The sequence below is a fragment of the Euleptes europaea genome, chromosome 10 (genome assembly GCF_029931775.1).
Source record: "Euleptes europaea isolate rEulEur1 chromosome 10, rEulEur1.hap1, whole genome shotgun sequence".
In the NCBI taxonomy this organism is placed as follows: Eukaryota; Metazoa; Chordata; class Lepidosauria; order Squamata; family Sphaerodactylidae; genus Euleptes; species Euleptes europaea.
In genome coordinates, this window is record NC_079321.1 from 49,183,962 (window position 1) to 49,203,212 (window position 19,251).

The following is a 19,251-nucleotide window of genomic DNA, read 5'->3' on the forward strand; positions in this document are numbered from 1 at the left end:
GCTTGTCTCAGGTTAGTAGAAACATTTTTCAATTATTTTTGCCATTTAGTTCTGTTTGAGAGGCCCTGACCTGGATGGCCCAGGCTAGCCCGATCTTGTCAGATCTCAAGAGCTGAGTAGGTTCGGCCCTGGTTAGTACTTGGATGGCAGACCATCAAGGGAATCCAAGGTTGCTTCACAGGGGCAGGCAATGGCAAACCACCTCTGAAATGTCTCTTGCCTTGAAAACCCTGAAGGGTAGCCATTAAGTCGCCTGCAACTTGACAGCAATTTCCATCACCACTGTTTGAGAAAGACTGACATCTCACTTAATTCAATTGGGCTTATTCCCAGGTAACTATTATTCTGTTCACGGTAACAGAAAGCCAAGTGGGTTTTTTATTTATTTATATTTGTTTTGGATCAAGGTTGGGGTGGGGGGAGAGCAGATGGAATTTTTGTCCAGGGGCCCATGTTGGCTCTCGGCAGCTCTCAGCAGGCTATAAATAGCATAAGTAAATTCTGAGCAATTGGAATGATTTTGACCAATGCAGTTATTTTTCACTGCTTTCTTTGAATATCCTCAGAAACCATTCTCCTGAGCAATTGAAATGATTTTTACCAATGCAGTTATTCCTCATGAACTATCATGTTAATGCAAAAAGTCATTTTCCTCCAACCCATTGTGCAGAGAAAAAGATGCCACTTGACCACCCTGTTGCCTTTGTACTACTGGAGTCTGTGTTGCAGCAATGTAAGAAAGTTATGCCAACACTAGAATGACAGCAACTGTGATTACAACTGCAGCATTGAGGAACAGATATTGACAAAGGATGGATGGAGCAGTGATAAAGGGATGAATGGAAATTGTGGCTGTTTGAATTCAGAGTGCATGATCAAATCACTTCCCAAAAACTTTATAATTTGGGGTACTTGTTAGTTTTTTATATGTACATAATTCAAATTGTTCTCCCACCCGTGGATGTCTAGAGATCTCTAGGTCAGGGCTGGTTACTAGTGACAGGCTCTAACTCCATATTCTCTCAGAATCTTTCTAACACTTTTTGTAGAACAGTGCGCACAAAAAAACCAGAATCCAGCTTATTACTGGAAGATAGCAATTTCAGTAGCTTCTGTACTGCAAAATAGATGGGGATCCTCTAAGACCAGGTAATTCAGAATTGTTGTGGCTGTTTTACAACTTCAAGTATTCATCTACTTATTATTCCATTAGCAGGTTATAGAATGTGAGTTCATAGCCAATTGTTCTGTGATACAATTAAGTATAAGAGAGACAACCAGTCACATACTATCCAGTTGTTATCACATGTAAAGAAATCTGTTTCCCTATTGTGTGTGTGTGTGTTTGGGATTTTGTTTTGTTTTTTAAATTCAGCAGATGAAATGGAGAGGTTCGTACAAAGAATAGTGTCTTAATTTAAAAGGTATGTTGGAATTTTCCCCATTTAATTGAAGCAGTTTTAGATATGGTGATCACTGAGAAAAATATTACATGGAGAGGAGTATTGGGACATTTATTCTTTATTAAATATTTTCCTTCATTCAGTGGTCCATCCCATGAAATGGCTCAGACTTTAAGTAAACTTGATTTAAAAAAAAAGATTCTTATGCAGTTCCCTTTAAGTTGAGGAACAAGTTATGTAGCAAGCAATTTTATGTTTCAATTTTCAGATGGGGAAGACGGATTGTCAGATTGGACACCTTTAAGTATCTGATGCCGTAAAATATTGAAATATTGGTCTATAAATTCTTAGTCTAGTAACCACAACTAAATTATGTTTGTGTGTGCATGTCCTGCTTAGCTATGCCTCTGCAAAGGGGCATTTCAGCTACTCATTTTACATGTCCTTTAAAAAGATCTTAAGAATTTGAATTTATGGAGCTGAGGTTCCATTTTTTTGTTATATTGCTGGTAGTGTAGTCAGGAAAAAAGTCATGTCCCTTGCAAAAAGTATACTTAAAGCAGGCAAAGTGAAAAATATATGTGTTTCCCCCCCCCCCCTGCTATTTGACATATCCACCATTTTAAGGTGTTTGTCCACATTTCATGGCTTTTTGAATACCAATAATACAGAGTGGTTATATTAGATATACAGGCAGTGACAGACCAGGATCCATGTTCTGGAGGGCTTGAGTCCCGGTATCTGGCACCCAGATTGGCTAAGGCCCCAGGAGCCAACATGGGGTGGAGTCTGAAAAGGAGACATGTTCCTTTATTTGCGCATTCATTGGCAGAGGCTGTCGGTCAGTCCATTGGGGAGCTTTCTCTCTTATGTGTGTTTGCCATGAAGGATGATGGGGGATGATGCTAAAGATGTTTGCATGTGCCTCTAGGAAGGGGGGGCCATCATGCAACTAACAAAGATCAGATATGCCATGGATTGCAAGTACCTAGTTAGTAACTCTCCTTTTGTTTATTTTGCTTAGTTCACTTAGATCTGTCTTATAGTACCCTTTTATGATTTTCTTGTGCTAATAATTTTGTCAGAACATTTATATTCTTCATGATGTTGCAGGGACTCTAGAACAGGCTCTCATTCCCTGCTTGGAAGGATGGAGGGTGTAGAGTTTGGCTTGTTCACACTCCTGTTTGGGGCATAAAAGAGCTCAAAGGAGTGTACTCTGCTTCCTCTTCCTGGAGAAAGCATGTGAGTGTGTACATGATTGAGGGGGCAATGACGATTACCTTGCCTAGGGGCCCCAAAACCTGGAACCAAAACCTTGGTAGAGTCACCAAACAGTAAACCATTTGTGTACAGCAGTTCACCATAGCAGTTTTCCTTACACCTCTACAATTGGCTATAAAAGGCCTGTTGTGATGTGAACAAAATGGCCCAGTTTGCATGAAAAGCCTTTAGATAGGAAGAGCTTGCTATGTGACAGCTGCTTCATGAAGCAATCTGAAGTAGCCTTCGTGTGATAGCCAACACACGATAAAACATTTGGAAGACAGTCACAGAGAGTATATTGGCATTGTCTACTCCTTATAGTTTACACTGCTGTTATCTTGGCTTCCTTAGCTGATATTATTTTACAGTATGCGTTCTTGCAAGTAGGTTTCAAGAATGATTGAAAATCTGTGTGAAATGTTTACTCGATGCTTTCCCTTATTTAATCTTGCCTTTATATCCTTCAGAGAATCTGTCTAAACCAGTTCTTTTATGAGATAACAGATCAAGCATTTAAGAAATGAAATGTTGATTATCAGTAAGCAAACACAACAAGTAATATTCACTTCGTTTATTTGCTAAGATTCCTACTTGGTGGCTTGACACAGGTTGTGTGGGGGAGGGAGTCAAAATCCGCTACAAGCAATTTCCCTGGGGTGAAGAGATTTTACAAAGCAAAACTGATGATGCAAAATGTATATACATTAAATTAGTTGAACTGCTTTCAGGCCTGAAAAGTCTCCTGCACTCCACAAGTATGGTAACTATTTGTACTGTATCACATTGAAGGATTAAGCCTGCTCCGTAGTGTTTATCATCTCAGACTGTCAGTACTCTCTAGTTGCTTTGAAATAGCTTAGTGGACAAGACCAGGGAAAACTCTTTGACCTGATGTTTCAGCGACATTTGTCCTCACAAGAAGGGACTTCTTTGTAGTCTTGCGTATTGAGAATGTGTGCACAACTGTATTTACAGAAATAGCAGTATGAAGTGTTAGAGTAGAATGTATAGCGATGATACCATTTTAAAATGTTCTTCTACGTAAACCTCATTGCAAGCCATAAACTAGTGTGTGTGTGCCGGGGGGGTGTTGTTTAAGCATAGTCTTGTTCCTGCTCTACTGGTTTCCTACTTGCTTGTGTTTGAAGGAACATTCAAAAAGGTGATTTCCCACACCTGCAGTCTGAAGTGATACAATCCATTCTAGCATGTAAACACTTTGCTGTATGTGTGTTGTCAAGCCTAACAGTATATAAAATACACATATGCACAAACATTACCTTCACAGCGCAATTCATTCATCTAATGAAGAATATGCTGTCCTACAAAATCTCATGTCACAATTTGTTAGTCATGAGACTCTGCTCTTTTTTTTAATGATAGCTGCCATCTCCAGAAAGTATGAAACCCAGAACAACTCTGTCTTCTGATATAAATGGTGAGGATGGTTGCTCAAAAGTCCTTCCATATGTCTTATTAAGTTCTTCCAGAAGCTGGAAAGTGGAGATGCTGTGTGTTTCATTTTCATGTTTCTTGACAACAAATGCAGGTGTTAATTTTGGAGGGGGGGGGAGTTTTATCTGTTAGAAAGAACGGGTCATTTCCAATACCCTCTGAAGGATATTGGATACAGAAATACCAACATAGCTTGTGATGCTCAGAGATCACAAACAAACTGTGCATGAAGCAAGAAATAATGACTCTTAAAAACCCCATCTTCCTGCTAGGAGTGCTTAAAGAAATGAGTGAAAAATTGATTTGAACAATGTCTACAAGACCACTACCACAAGGCAATATTTCTGTGTATTTTTTTTCTGAATATTTCTTCTCTGGTTATACTGAGATACAGTCAAAGAGAATGGCATTAGTTTTCAGTTACTGAATTAAATTGAAAGGTGGTATATCATAGTAAAAAGAGAAAGTGCCAAAGCAGGACTACAGCTGAACATCAAGAAAACAAAAGTAATGACTACAGGAGAATTACACAACTTTAAGGCTGACAATGAGGAAATTGAAATTGTTCAAGACTTTCTATTCCTTGGCTCCACCATCAACCAAAAGGGAGACTGCAGCCAAGAAATCAGAAGGAGACTGAGACTGGGAAGGGCAGCCATGAAGGAGCTAGAAAATATTTTGAAGTGTAAGGATGTGTCACTGGCCACCAAGACTAGATTAATTCATGCCATTGTATTCCCTATTAGGGCTGTCAATTCGGTTCGGCCCGAACTGAAAATCAGCCGAATTTCCCTTGATTCGGCGGTTTTTAGTTCGGGAGGAACCGAACTCAAAACTGGCGGGCAACCGGGGGCCCCGAATTCAGCGAGTTCGGGAGTTCGCGAATAAATTCGGCCAATTCGGGGTCGTCAGTAAGCAGCATAACCTTCAGTAAGCAGCATTCTCCTCCCCCGGCCAATCGGTGGCCAAGCTGGGTCTTCTTCTGGCCAATCACTCAGGATTGAGTACTGGAGGAATCAGCTGATGTGCGGCCGGCCGGGGAAAGAGAGAGAGAGAGGGAAATCCTCATGTGTGTGTGAGGGGGTGCTTGTGCACATTTGCTCCTTTCCGTGGCTGCAGGGGGCGCATTTTTTGGGGTACAGACCCCAAACTTTCAGGGGATATTCAGACAGGTTTTCTTAAGAGACCACCCAAGTTTTGTAAACATTGGGTCAGGGGGTCCCGAGATATGGGCTCCCCCCCTTTTTCTTTCCATGGCTGCAGAGGGCGCATTTTTGGGTGTGCCGACCCCAAACTTTCAGCGGAGCATCAGACAAGGCTTCTTAAGATACCCCCCAAGTTTTGTAAACATTGGGTCAGGGGCCCCTGAGATATGGGCTCCACCCCTTTTTCCTCTCCCCCTTTTCCATTTTCGTGGCTGCAGGGGGCGCTTTTTGGGGGGTGCAGCCCCCAAACTTTTATCATAGCTTCAGAGAATCCCTCTTAAGAGACCACCCAAGTTTTGTAAAGATGGGTTCAGTGGGGGCTGAAATATCGGCTCCCCCCCTTTTCTCTTTCCGTGGCTGCAGGGGGCGCATTTTTGGGTGTGCCGACCCCAGACTTTCAGCGGAGCTTCAGTCAAGGCTTTTTAAGAGACCACCCAAGTTTTGTAAACATTGGGTCAGGCCCCCCCGAGATATGGGCTTTCCCCTTTTCCCTATTGGGATGAATGGATCACCCTCGAGAGATGCATACATATGGATCTTATATTGGATACAAATGGAATCATATTGGATTACCCAGCCTCCCAGCCCCTCCTGCTGGAACAGAAGACAGCCACAGTAAGACCCCTTTGGGGGCTTTAATCTATATTTTTTCTTTTCTGTGTGTGTGTGGGGGGGAAAGCAGAGTCTGTGTGTGTGTGGGGGGGGAGGGAGCAGTTTCTGTGGGTGGGGGGGGAAGCCAAAGGGGGCTTTTGCCGGTTCTGCCTGGGGTGTGTGTTCCCCCTCCAGTCTCTCTCTCCCTGGTTTGAGGGGGGGGCTTCATTTTTATTCTTCAGGTTTTTCCTCATTCATAAGATCAGTTAGGTTATTTTGATGCTTGCTCAAAACTGGTTTTCAAATGGTGACTTAAAGAATGCATCTGCCTGGTCCCAAGTCCAATGCAAAAGGAGAAATTCCACCCCCTCCTGCTCATTATGCATAGCTAGCTGCCTCTGTCCCTTTCCATGGTATGCAAACTCCCAGGTGTCAGGTGTTGCTTTGCACTGTTGCAAAGGTGTTGCATTGCGTGCTTGTGTTGCTTTGCAGTTGTATTGTTTTGCAAAATTCTTCACACCTGCCCCGCCCTTTGCATGTTTGCAAAGGTGTTGCTTTTCAGTTGTGTTGCTTTGCAAAGTTCTTTTTTTTTATAATAATTTTATTGGTTTTTATAATACAAATTTTCCATGATAGTAAACAACAATAAAAGCAATATGAAATTCAAAATCAAAATTCTAACTCTATGTTGTTATAATTTCTTGAATTCATAACAAAAAAAAAAACAAATTAGAGGAAAATTTATGACTTCCCCATCACCTCTCTCCGCCTCTTAATAAAATATTCATCCCATCGTAATTGGTCTGATCTTAACTGTTATAAATTCATTTAACTTTCATAAAACATTTTCTATTAATCTATATGATTATAACTCTTAATATTAATTGTATCTTCTAGATCAGATTAATAAGTATTCTTCCATTTTCCCCAGTTTTAATTCATATTCACAGTATTTCATCCAATCCTCCCATTCCCCTAAGAATCGAACTTTGTCTTTTTCATTTAAAATAGCTGTAAGTTTTGCCATTTCCACCAATTCGAACATTTTCCCAATCCAGTCTTTTTTCTCGGGAATTTCTGCCCCCTTCCATTTTGCTGCATAAAGCAGTCTCGCAGCTGTTGTAGCATAAATCAAAAAAGTTCTTTGTATTAGCAAGTCGTCAGGTATCATACTTAATGGCATCATTTCTGGTGTTTTGGGTATATTTTTTTGTACTATTAGTCTCAGTTCATTGTATATCATATCCCAAAAGTCTTTAGCTTTATCACAAGTCCACCACATATGGTGAAAGGAACCAATTTCCTTATTGCATTTCCAACATTTGGGGGATGTCACTTTATATATCTTTGCCATCTTCTTAGGTGTTAAATGCCATCTATACATCATTTTATAAATGTTTTCTCGAATTGATTGCGCATTTATTCCTTTCAAGTCTTTTGACCAAAGTCTTTCCCATTTGTTTAAAGGAATATCATGTCCAATATTTTGAGCCCAATCAATCATAGTTGGTTTAATTGTCTCCTGCTCACAATATAATGTTAAGAGTAGATTGTACATTTTAGAGATCAATTTCAGATTGTTCTCTAGTAACATCTTGTGGAAAGGGGACTTTTCTTTAGAAAATCCATTTTTCATATCTTGTACAAAAACTGATTTAATCTGACAATATTGCAACCATTGTAAATCCTCTTTGAGAAATTGAAATTCCTTTAATGAACATTTTTTCCCCTCCCAATTAATTAATTCCTGGTAAATTATGAATTTGTCCGGTCTAAGTGGTCGAAGTGTTAACATTTCTTGCGGTGAAATCCACATCGGAGTTGTTGGTTCCAAAATATGTTTGTATTTCATCCAGATGCGCAGTAGAGAGGACCTGATTATATGATTCCTAAATGATGCTTGTATCTTAATTTTATCATACCATAAATAGCCATGCCATCTACTAATATTATTAAAGGCTTCAAGCTCCAGTAAACGTGTATTTGATAAGGTTATCCAGTCTTTTAGCCATGTTAAGGCTACCGCTTCAGCGTAAAGTTGAAAGTTTGGTAGTGCTAAGCCTCCTCTAACTTTAAGGTCCACCAGATATCTATAAGCAATCCTCGGTTTTTTCCCTTGCCAGATGAAATTTAAAATGTCTTTCCTCCAAGTATCAAAGTATTTAACATGTGATATTATAGGCAAGTTTTGGAATAAGAAGAGCATCCTTGGTAACACATTCATTTGAATTGTTGAAATACGTCCCAATAGTGACAACTTTTTATTTGACCAAATAATCATATCAGTTTTTATTTTACCCCATAATTTAAGGTAGTTGTTGGTTAACAGTTCTTTGTTCTTCGCTGAGATCCAGATTCCCAAGTATTTAACTTTATTGGCCTTCTCCCAACCTGTAAACGTACTGAATTCCTATTGTTCTATTTCTGATAAATTTTTGAATATTGTCTTTGTTTTTTCTTGATTGACTTTAGATCCCGATATTTCCCCAAAGTCGTCCAGAGTCTCTTGTAGTAACTTCATTGATTGTGTTGGGTTTTCCAGAATTAACAGGAGGTCATCCGCGAATGCTCTCAATTTAAATTCATGTTTTTTAATTTTCAGACCACGAATGTCCTCCATACTCCTTAGTTTACAACATAGTGTTTCCAACACCAACAAAAATAATAACGGAGATAAAGGACAGCCTTGTCTAGTTCCTTTCTTAATTTGACAATTTTCCGACATTGATTCATTCACCAAAATTTTCGCATGTTGGGATGTATAAATGGCTGATATACCTTTCAAAAAACGGTCTCCAAAATTTAATTTTACCAATGTTTTTTCCATAAAATCCCATGAGACCATATCAAAGGCTTTTTCCGCATCCAAAAATACAAAGGCGGCTGATCTTTGTATATTCTGGTCATAATATTCTAATGAGTCCAATAAGATTCTTATATTATCTTTAATTTGCCTTCCTGGAACAAAGCCCGCCTGATCTTCATGTATAAGGTCTTTGATAAATTTTCTTATCCTATTCGATAAGATCGAGGCATAAATCTTATAGTCCACATTTAACAACGAAATAGGTCTATAATTTGATGTTCTTTCTGGGTCTCTTCCTTCCTTGGGTATCAACGATATGTATGCATGCGACCAAGTTTCTGGGGCTACTCCCTTATCCAAAATTGTATTGCAAAGTGATACAAAGAAGTCTGCTAAGTTGTCACTAAATGTTCTATAAAATAAAGCAGTTATTCCATCTGGTCCAGGTGTCTTATCCGTCTTTTGTTTCATTATTGCTTCTTGTATTTCTTCCCTTGTAATTGGAGCGTCTATCCATTCTCGTTGGTCTATTGAAAGAATATTCATCTGTATTGAACTTAAAAACTTATCTATTTTCTGTTTGGAAATATTTTCTTTCTGATACAGCTTAGTGTAAAATGAAACAAATTCTTTTTGTATATCTATAGTTGAATGAACTGGTCCTTTAGCAGTTTGAATTTTTGTTATAATCTTCTTCTGAAATGAGTCTTTCAATTGTGTTGCTAAAAATTTCCCAGGTTTATTAGCATGTTCAAAATATTTTTGTTTGGCAAATTTTAAGTTCTTATTCATTTCCTCCATTATGACCAAATTTAATTGATGTTTAGATACAGAAATCTTCATTTGTATTTCATTTTTCTCTTCTTCTTGTAACGCCATAACAAGTTTTTGTTCCAAATTTTGTAAATCCCAAAGTATATTGTTGGTAAGTTGTAGTTGAGTTTTCCTCCACGCTGCATGTTTCTGTATCATAAATCCTCTTAGAACTGCTTTAAACGCATCCCACACTGTATTCAACGTAGTTTCTCCATTAAGATTGGCTTCAAAAAAATATTTAATCAGATCATATAATTCTTTTTGAATCTTGTTTTCCTTTAAAAGTTTATCATTCAATCTCCATCTAAATGCTTGTTTATTGTTCCACTCAAATGTAATCGGATTATGATCAGAAAAAGTTCTTGGTAAAATATGTATTTTACGTAGTTGCGTGAATATTGATTTACTAGACCAAATCATATCTATTCTGGAGTGTGAGTCGTGTCTCGCTGAATAAAAGGTATATTCTTTGGCTGTAGTGTTCATTGTTCTCCAGATGTCTTGTAGTTCCAATTCTGTAGCCATGGTGAAGAAAGTTTTAGGTAAACGTCCTTCATTTTCGTCTTTTGCTTTTGTTTTTTTGTCCAAAGTTGGGAGAGTAACACCATTTAAGTCACCCATCAATAAAATCTGGTCATTGGCGAACTGAGAGATCAGTTCATGCAATTGTCCATAGAATTTTGTTTTTCCTTCATTGGGAGCATATATTCCTACCACAATTGTCTTTTGCCCCAATATTTTAGTTTTTATAATTACAATTCTCCCTTCGTTGTCTTTATATAGTAGTTCAGGACTAAGGCTAGGATGAGCATATATTACTACTCCCTTAGTTTTTGTTTCAGCCGATGCCACAAATGCTTGTCCAAGCACTTGCCTATCCAAATATTTTTTGTGTTTTTTTGCTATATGAGTCTCTTGTAAACAGATTAGGGAGTATTTATACTTCTGTAAATATTTAAAAATTCTAGCCCTTTTAGTTTTTTCATTCAAACCATTCACATTCCAAGAAATTACTTTTGCCATGGTACAGTGATTGTTGAAGCAAAATATACAGTCTATAATTTAGTTCCTCCTGCTGCTCCCTGTGATTCTTCTTCTTCTTCTTCTTCTTCTTCTTCCTCTTCCTTTTGATCCCCAGTTAATCCTTTAAGGTCTGATTTATATTTTCTCAGAAATTTTCCCACATCTGCTGTAGATGTAATTGTCATTTTCATTTCTTTGTAGGTAAAAGCCAAGCCTTGTGGCATAATCCAACGATATTTAATACCATTAGCTTTCAAAACAGACACAAATTCTTTGTAATTATTCCTCTGTGAAAGTAAATGTCTTGGTATGTCCTTTAATAAAATTAGAGGAATATCTCCTGCTGACACTGGGTTGTCATAATGCATCTTCATGATCTTATCCTTGATCCTAGTGTCATAAAACACTATCATCAGGTCTCTTGGCTTAGATCTTTTCATTCTAGCAGGTAATGGTATTCTGTATACTCTGTTAATAGCTTGGTTCAATTCTTGTTCATCCATCTGAAACAGGTAAGCCAGATTTGGGATTACAGTTTCTTTGTTGTCTCCCATCATATCTGGAAGGTTGCGCAGACGAAGGTTGGTCTCTCTCACTCTCATCTCCATCATTGCTATTTGATCTTTTACAGTTATCTGATTTAATTGTATTGTTTCAATCTGTTTTTCTTGGCTTACTAATTTTTTCTTTGTATCCTTATGCTCTTCCATCACTTTCTTTATTGATAAGTCCATTGTTTGCATGTCTGACTGCATAATGCTCATTTGGGTTTTTACTTCTTTAAGATCTCCTGTTATCACACCCAATTTGTGATCAATAGCTTGAGATGCTTGACCTAGGTTTGTCATCATAGAAGTTAACTGTGCCATCTGTGTAGACATCTGTGTAGACATCTGTTCAAGCTGCTTATTTGTTGCCTCTGTTTGTTTGGCTAACATATCTTGTAATTTCTTATCCATGGCTAAAACTTGTACTGAGTCCTTCAGTTTAGTATAGGCAGGGCTATGCAATGAGCCAGAGCGGGGTCGAGTTCCAAACATTTACATTGGAATAAGACTGGTAAAAGTCATATCTTCAGACAGGGCCCTCCAGGTGGTAGTTAATAGAGGGTAATTCAATGATCAGCTTGATAATTTTTTCGGGTTGAAAAGAGCTAAATTTGGCTTTAAAACAGCTTAATAAAGTTTTGAAATACCAACGAGTTTTATTGGACGCTCTAGGTCGGGTCTACCAGGAAGTATTCCGGAAGTTGTATTTGCCGTGGACCTTCTACCGCCTCATCTCGATGGTTGTTCCCTTTAGGAACTATTTCTGTGTAACTCAAGTGCGACGCGTATCCGGTCCTCCAGCTTGCTTCCTGTTGTTGTGACTCAGATGATAGAGAGGGTGGTATAGAGGGGCTTCCGGTCTGATGAATCCCTTGCTGCTAACGTGGCAGGAAACTCTTTTTCACCAGAAAATCAGGAAGAAATTCACCCTCCCCTTCCCTCGAAGTTGCTTCTCATTGGTGGAAATTTTAGTCCATCATCTAAGCGTCCTTCCAACTCTTTGTTTTGATTTAAGCTGATCTGTCTGATAAGGCTCCTGCCGCTAATCCTGATGGAATTTACGAATCAAACTTTCCCGATTGAGATAAGGGAGGAACAAGGGCACTGGGAATATCTTCATCTACCCCCCAGTTGTACGGTGATGCCAGTAAAAAACGAAGGGTTCTTTGTACTCACTTGGGCATCGAGAGGTGAGGTTCTTTTCTTAAAATAGTCCTTGTGTTGGTGTTAAGGTGGTGGAGGGTAGAGCCTTATGCCAAAGCTGCGTTTTGGCGATTCCTTTCCCTAATTGCCCTCGCAGGACCGGCGTCCAAAGCTCTGGGGGACTTATAAAAAGCTCCCTCAGAGTCTTTGGGAGGTCAAACTGCGTTTGCGGGCTGCAGGGAATTCCTGCTGTCCGACCCACTTGCAAGGGTCGGATTGGGGTGCATATATCACCCCTAAATTAGCGCAAACTTGGATTTCTCTCAGGACAGCCTGAGAGAACGTCGTACTCATCCCAGCACACCACTGGAAGCCTTTGCTTTGCAAAGTTCTTAGCACCTGCCCGCCCTTGCTCTCATCAGCTGTTTGTCGGGGCCGGGAGCTTTGTGCGTGGGTGGCAAGCTCTGCTGAGAGATACACATTAAGGGTGGGGGGACCCCTTTCAGGGCCCATATCTCAGCCCCCCCTGACCCAATCTTTACAAAACTTGGGGAGTCTTTCAGTATACGTCCTTTGAAGCTCTGCTGAAAGTTTGGGACCTCTAAGCCCAAAAATGCCCCCCCCAGAGCCGCGGAAAGGCGCGGTTGTGTTTTTAATGGCTTTATTCGGCCGAATTTTTTTCCCGAACTTTGAATTCCCGCCGAATTGAACGGATCCGAAGTGGGGGAGTTCGGACTTCGGCACGTACCGAACCCACAAGGGCCAAATTCGGCCGAATCCGAACTGTACCGAATTTTTTTTTTGACAGCCCTATTCCCTATTACTATGTATGGGTGTGAAAGCTGGACAGTGAAGAAAGCTGATAGGAAGAAAATAGATTCCTTTGAAATGTGGTGTTGGAGGAGAGTGTTTTGGATTCCGTGGACTACCAAAAAAACAAATCAGTGGGTTATAGATCAAATCAAGCCTGAACTGACCCTAGAAGCTAAAATGACTAAACTGAGGCTATCGTATTTTGGTCACGTCATGAGACAACAAGAGTCACTGGAAAAGACAGTCATGCTAGGAAACGTTGAGGGCAGCAGGAAAAGAGGAAGACCCAACAAGAGATGGATTGACTCAATAAAGGAAGCCACAACCTTCAATTTGCAAGATCTGAGCAAGGCTGTCAAAGATAGGACATTTTGGAGGACTTTCATTCATAGGGTCGCCATGAGTCGGAAGCGACTTGACGGCACTTAACACACACACACACATATCATAGTGGTTAAGCTCATGATATGTGGACTCTGCATCCACTTTATTCAATCACAGCAAAGTGCTCATTTGGGGGGTCTTAGACAAGCCGCTGTCTTTCAGCATTAAGTCTCAAATCTGGTTATATCGAGATGATAAACTGGGGGGCCTGCAAGGAATCACAGACGGTGAAAGCCTAGTTCTGCATTATGAGACCTTTCTTCTTTCATTATTCCACATGCTTCCATAGAGGCTGAGGGAAATTTTTGTTGTGGTAGAAAGTTGTTATGATGGAATATGCACTTTTTAACAACGGTAACACTGGCAAAGAAAGTAGGGGATGTGAAAGACTCATGACTGCCACCAAAAGGAACAGTAATAGCAGCTAAGAGCAGCCTTTGTGGCCTCAGTCTCTCCCTCTCCTAAGCAGCAGCAGTTGGAAAGGTGGCAGGATTGTCCTATCTTTGGGTCACGTGCCACTGTTTCTGCCTCTGGCAGGGGAAACTAATCACATATATAGGTTTGCCAACCTCCAAGTACTAGCTAAAGATCTGCTATTGCAACTGATCTCCAACTGACAGATATCAGTTCCCCTGGAGAAAATGGCCGCTTGGCAATTGGACTGTATAGCATTGAAGTCCCCTCCTCAAACCCCTCCTCAGGCTCCGCCCCAAAAATCTCCAGGTATTTCCCAACCCGGAGCTGTCAACCCTACACATATATCAAGGGAGGCCAACTCTTGTCACCCTTGCAACTGTCCAGAAAGAGAGAACAATGTTGCAGACCGCAGGCGCACAGCAGCGAGTAAGAGGTTGGTGGTAACTTCTGCTGTGGCCTCAAAGACCTTCTCAGACAAGTTGATGTGGAAAGTATTCTCTGAAGGTAGTTAGTTTGAAAAGCACAGTTTCAGCTCATTGCAATACAGACAATGAATCTATTTTCAGGTTGGACCAATGAAATTTGTGAGTGTAAAGACTATAATGGATAACTCAGGACAAACCAATCTGGTCCATTCCTTTGTATCAGCACTCAGTACTAATACATATTCAAAATGACAGATTGTGGGGTTTTGCCCTTCATCAGAACCAGGTTAAGTCTCTAAGGGCGAAAACGCATGATCGCTTTAGCCTCCTTTATTCCCTGTTTCAGCCAGGATTCAGCCAGGATCGAACGCATGCGTTTCGCCAAACGTGCTGGCTGAATCCTGGCTGAAACAGGGGGAAAAAGAGGCTAAAGCTACCATGCGTTTCACCCTAATTTTGAAACCTTCAGCTTTAGAGGAATTGGTGTTTGTTTGTTTTTCCCTTCAAGATAAAAAAAGTTCTTAATTTTTTCACATGATACATTTAAACAACTTGTTTATAGCATTTTGGTGGAGATTTAATAATCCATGTTATAGATATTCAAATGATAATTGTTGTGACCTTATATTTCTTTAATTGGTTGTTTTCACAGTGTCAAATCTGCTTGATAATTAAAAGGTGTTCATCAAAGGTACCAACAACTCATGCAATCTCACAGAGTTAAAACAGCTTTTAGAAAGCTTAGTCCATCACAGAATCCCTGGAAGAACTTGTAGTGGCATTGCGGAAGAGCACTGCTATCTTGAGGAGATAGTGGCATGTTTCACTCCTCCTCACATGACAAAATCAGGTTGGGTTGATATGCCTTTAAGCCCAAGGGTGCAGGCTCCCTGCGAATGCTGGAAGTACCCCAGGTGTGGCTGATCTGTGCTTGGTAAACAGATCTGGTAATGAATTAGAGATAAAAAGTCTGGGAAAAGGGGTAGAGGAGGGAGGAAGAAGGGCTATGGCTCTGGGACCCCTCCCTCACCGTTTCACCAGAGCCCTGTTAGCAGGGGGGGATTGCCTGGCACATATATTGTGTTTCCTAACGTTGGGGGCTATACTTTATGATTGAATCAGCCTGCTAAAATAAAGCCTGACTTGCTTGAAACTCACCGGTGTGCTTTGCCTCTGGATCCTAGAGAAAGAACCAACTACAAGCTATTGGGCAGAACTGAACTATCATCCAGGCCTGTGGAAATTCAGTAAAACAGGTCAAAGCAAATGACAGGAAAGTCCGTATAAAATGTTGAATCTCAAATAAAACGGAACTATTTCTAAAAGTGTAAAAAAATCCTAGCAAATAACAAAAATCAGCCAAGTCCTGTTCTTAAATTTGTTAGTTTGTTTTTAACCCAGATGACAACAGAGACTGCTCACCAGGTAAAAATTAATAGTAGATAAATCTCTGGAGCTTTTTTGCTGAATGTCCAGCCAACAGACAAACCAAAACTAACTAAAAATTCCCCAGAGCATTATCATTTGCTGTTCAGGAAATGTTTATTAAAGATTAATTATTTACTAGTTTCAGACCTGGCATCAGACAGCTGAACGACTCAGAGGATTGGGGCTATGGCTTTGGGAGAGGGGTACTTAACCATTTCTTCCTGTGCCACTTCTCCGGTTTGAATTGCCCCACAAAGTTAATCTGTGCCTTCAGAGGTCACATAAGAGCAAATTACAGCTGGGGCAAAACATTTTCGTCAAGAAACTAACTGAGGAAGAAGAAGAAGAGGAAGAGTTGGTTTTTATACCCTGTTTTTCTCTACCTTAAGGAGTCTCAAAGCAGCTTGCAATCACAATACCTCCCCTTTCCCACAACAGGCACCTTGTGGGGTAAGTGGGGCTGAGACAGTTCTAAGAGAACTGTGCCTGGCTCAAGGTCACCCAGCAGGCTTCATTTGATAGAGTGGGGAATCAAACCTGGTTCTCTAGATTATAGTCTGCCACTCTTAACCACTACACCACACTGGCTCCCAACTTTAATGTCCCAGTGTATTCCCCCCACTCCATCAATGGCTACTGCAAAAAGAAATTTTAAGTGATGGGAGAAGATCACAGATCCTTGGCCCTTAGCTGGAAGTAATGATAAATTGAGTGTTGTAGGTGCATATTTGAGCTGGTGATGTTTTTACCTAGCCCTCTAAGCAATTTAAGGTTTATTGTAGTACTTGTGCTGATGATATTCTCCCGTCTATATTTTTTCTTTCTAGGTTCAAGCCAAGTATGCTATTCAGTATGAAAATATTTTCTTTCTGTGTAGAGTTTTGGAACAACTTCTTAAAAGAGGGACCGGACAAGAAAATACTGCTAGTTCACTCTGTGATGAAGAAGAGAAGAAGTTTCTGCAGAACCTTGACGAAACTATTTTTCATCTCTCAGATGAGTTCCCCTTGTTCTGTATTTATTTATGGCGGCTAGGTACTCTTTTGAATGCAGCAGAAATACAAACTGGTGGTGAAAAAAATTGGTCTGCTTCAGAGTAATAAATTAATGCTAACAAATTAGAGCGGAGAGAAAGGGCCAGGCAGTGACTGAGCAGTGTTCATATGGGAAGGAAGTATGTCATCTCAATGAGCATGAAACGCTATTGCTACAGTGATTATGCAGCTTCCTCTTCTGGTATCAAAAACTGCTTGAGAAGATGGTGACAGCTGTCGGGAGTGTGTTTGCATGGCAGGACCCTGAGTAAAGTTTGTTTGTTTTTACTACATTTGAAATAAACAAAATTATCTCTAGCATTAAAAATTTAAAAAGTAATTAAAATGTAGAGTAATGAGGTGCACACAATTAAGATCTAAATTGTAAAAAGTTTTGCACATTAGCCTGACCCAGCAAGCCATTTAAGTAGGCAGTTAGTTTTTAATATTCTTCTTGGTTATTTTGAGTGTATTATTTTTTCGCTGGAGTACCCAACCTTTTTTCAGGAAAAAGATCTAAACAGTTTGCAACTAGAAAGTACTAAGTATCTATTACAGAAAACCTATGTTGATATGACTGTTCAATACCTAGGTGGTTTGGCAAGTGGACTGTATTTCTTGTGACTTATTTAGGAACTGTCATCCTGGGTGGGAAGGTATCTGAATATGTCCCCTTGAAACCTGTGGGAGTCACAAATATCTAAAAGGACTGTTGTCCAAGAACCCGTGTCTTCTGTTTACTCTAGCATATCCTAGGAAGTGACTGACATGTTATATCTTCAGTCTTTTTGCAGTTAGCAGCAGATGGCAACAATAACTGCTCTGTACAGCTGTTGTAATTCCTTTCTGTCCCACCCATCCACTTGAACCATATTAATGACATTGTGAAAACAAAGGATTTTGTACAGTATTGGTTTCCACCATGGTCATCCTCTCCCCTCCGCCTTTAGATTTGTTATTCCACTGCATAGTGATAATTCTTCCAGTGGAATAGACCCAACCATCTTCCAAAGAGCCTTCCTCCAATGGAAGAACCACTTAAGTTGGGGGAAGGTGTTAGTGTTTTCTCAGTGGGGTGGTAGTGATAGGATGGGGCAGGATCCATCCCATTATTTCAGTTGTAACTTTTGGGTACAACTGCTGAATAGGCTGTTCCAGTACTTGGGAGGAGGGGTTCCAAAAGGTTAGTCCAGGACACAAATTTTCATTAGAAAGAGCCATGTTGCATGGTATCTTAACCCAAATATTAACCAGGCAGCCTGAGAGGAAGCTTTACTGCTGCGATAATGTATGAAGTGGCTCTCAGTGTTCTGTGAAGCCATCAGGAAACTCGCTATTATGCAGATCACTCAAAAGGAGTGCGACTTTCTCCCAGCGCACATTGTTCTTTGAAGGGCAGTGCAATCCTGGGAGGTAGAGCTACAGTGGCTGGTAGCGGCTCTGCTCAGTTGTGCCGCATCCGCAGAAGCTTCTTGGCTGCTGAAAAGACATTTAAACCTTTTTTAAAATACAAACAGGAAAATGCCCCCATTGACTACAGCACAGCTGCGTCACCAAAACAGGTGGTGTAGCAACGCCACAGCGTGAGGGGACATTCCTGGATCAAAAGGGGTGAGGAAGCTGCCTAAAGGCAGCTCTGTCCCCACGAATGCCCCGGGAACGCCTCCCAGGATGCAAGCATGGGGATTTGTGGCACTGGAATGCCAAAATTGCAGCCTTAGTGTTTAACATGGTGGTGCCTAGTTAAAAGTTGCTTTTCAGGAATGCATATGCTGGTTGAGGGTGATTAGTCCTAGTTTTTGTTTGTTTGTTTGTTTGTTTTTACCAATGTAATCTTTGTGCATATCTTTCAGAATAACTTTAAATATAACCTGTTGTTTGTGTTGTGCTCTACTTTCAATTGTTGATTCTTTGTATTACGATTTATACTGTTCTATTCATGTTGTACACCACCGTAGGTACCGCGGGTTGGTAGAAAATTGCAGTTTGTAATTTTGAAAATAAATGTATTTAGTCAAATCTCATACATCATCATTTACAACAGGTGTGATTTTAAGAGTTCTGTGTGATGCACGGGTACAGGGATTCACCACTATAAACTGCTTTTCCTCTCTTTACAGAAAAACAAACTATTACCTGAACATCAGCCACTGAATTGAAGTACTTTTGTCACAAATATACATATAGTGGAGCAGATTTCATAAATATTGATATCACCCCATTGATCTCCTTAGAAATGCTTTTTACACATGACATAGCATATAACTAGGTGTTACACACTATCAGTGCCCATGTGTATTGTATGTTAGTATACATGCAAGAATGAATTAAGCCTGTGAATAGGAGTTCGTTGTCACATAGTTCAGGATTTTAGATGTAACCTTTTATTGGTCTTAAATGCACTGAGATACTATCGAGAAGTACTGCATATGCCAGTGCACCTTAATTTCTTAATCAACAGCCAATCTCACAATCGGTATTACTTTTGTTATTG

At 40.1% G+C, this 19,251-nt stretch overlaps 1 protein-coding gene across 1 annotated transcript in view; it reads left to right on the forward strand.

Moving 5' to 3' along the window:
- Positions 1–16,823, forward strand: part of MEI4 (meiotic double-stranded break formation protein 4) — a 114,363-nt gene extending 97,540 nt beyond the window's left edge. Inside the window, exon 6 of the mRNA XM_056856183.1 lies at positions 16,551–16,823. Coding sequence (XP_056712161.1) covers positions 16,551–16,823 — 273 coding nt within the window. The remainder of the gene's footprint in view (positions 1–16,550) is intronic.
- Positions 16,824–19,251: the final 2,428 nt, after the last annotated feature.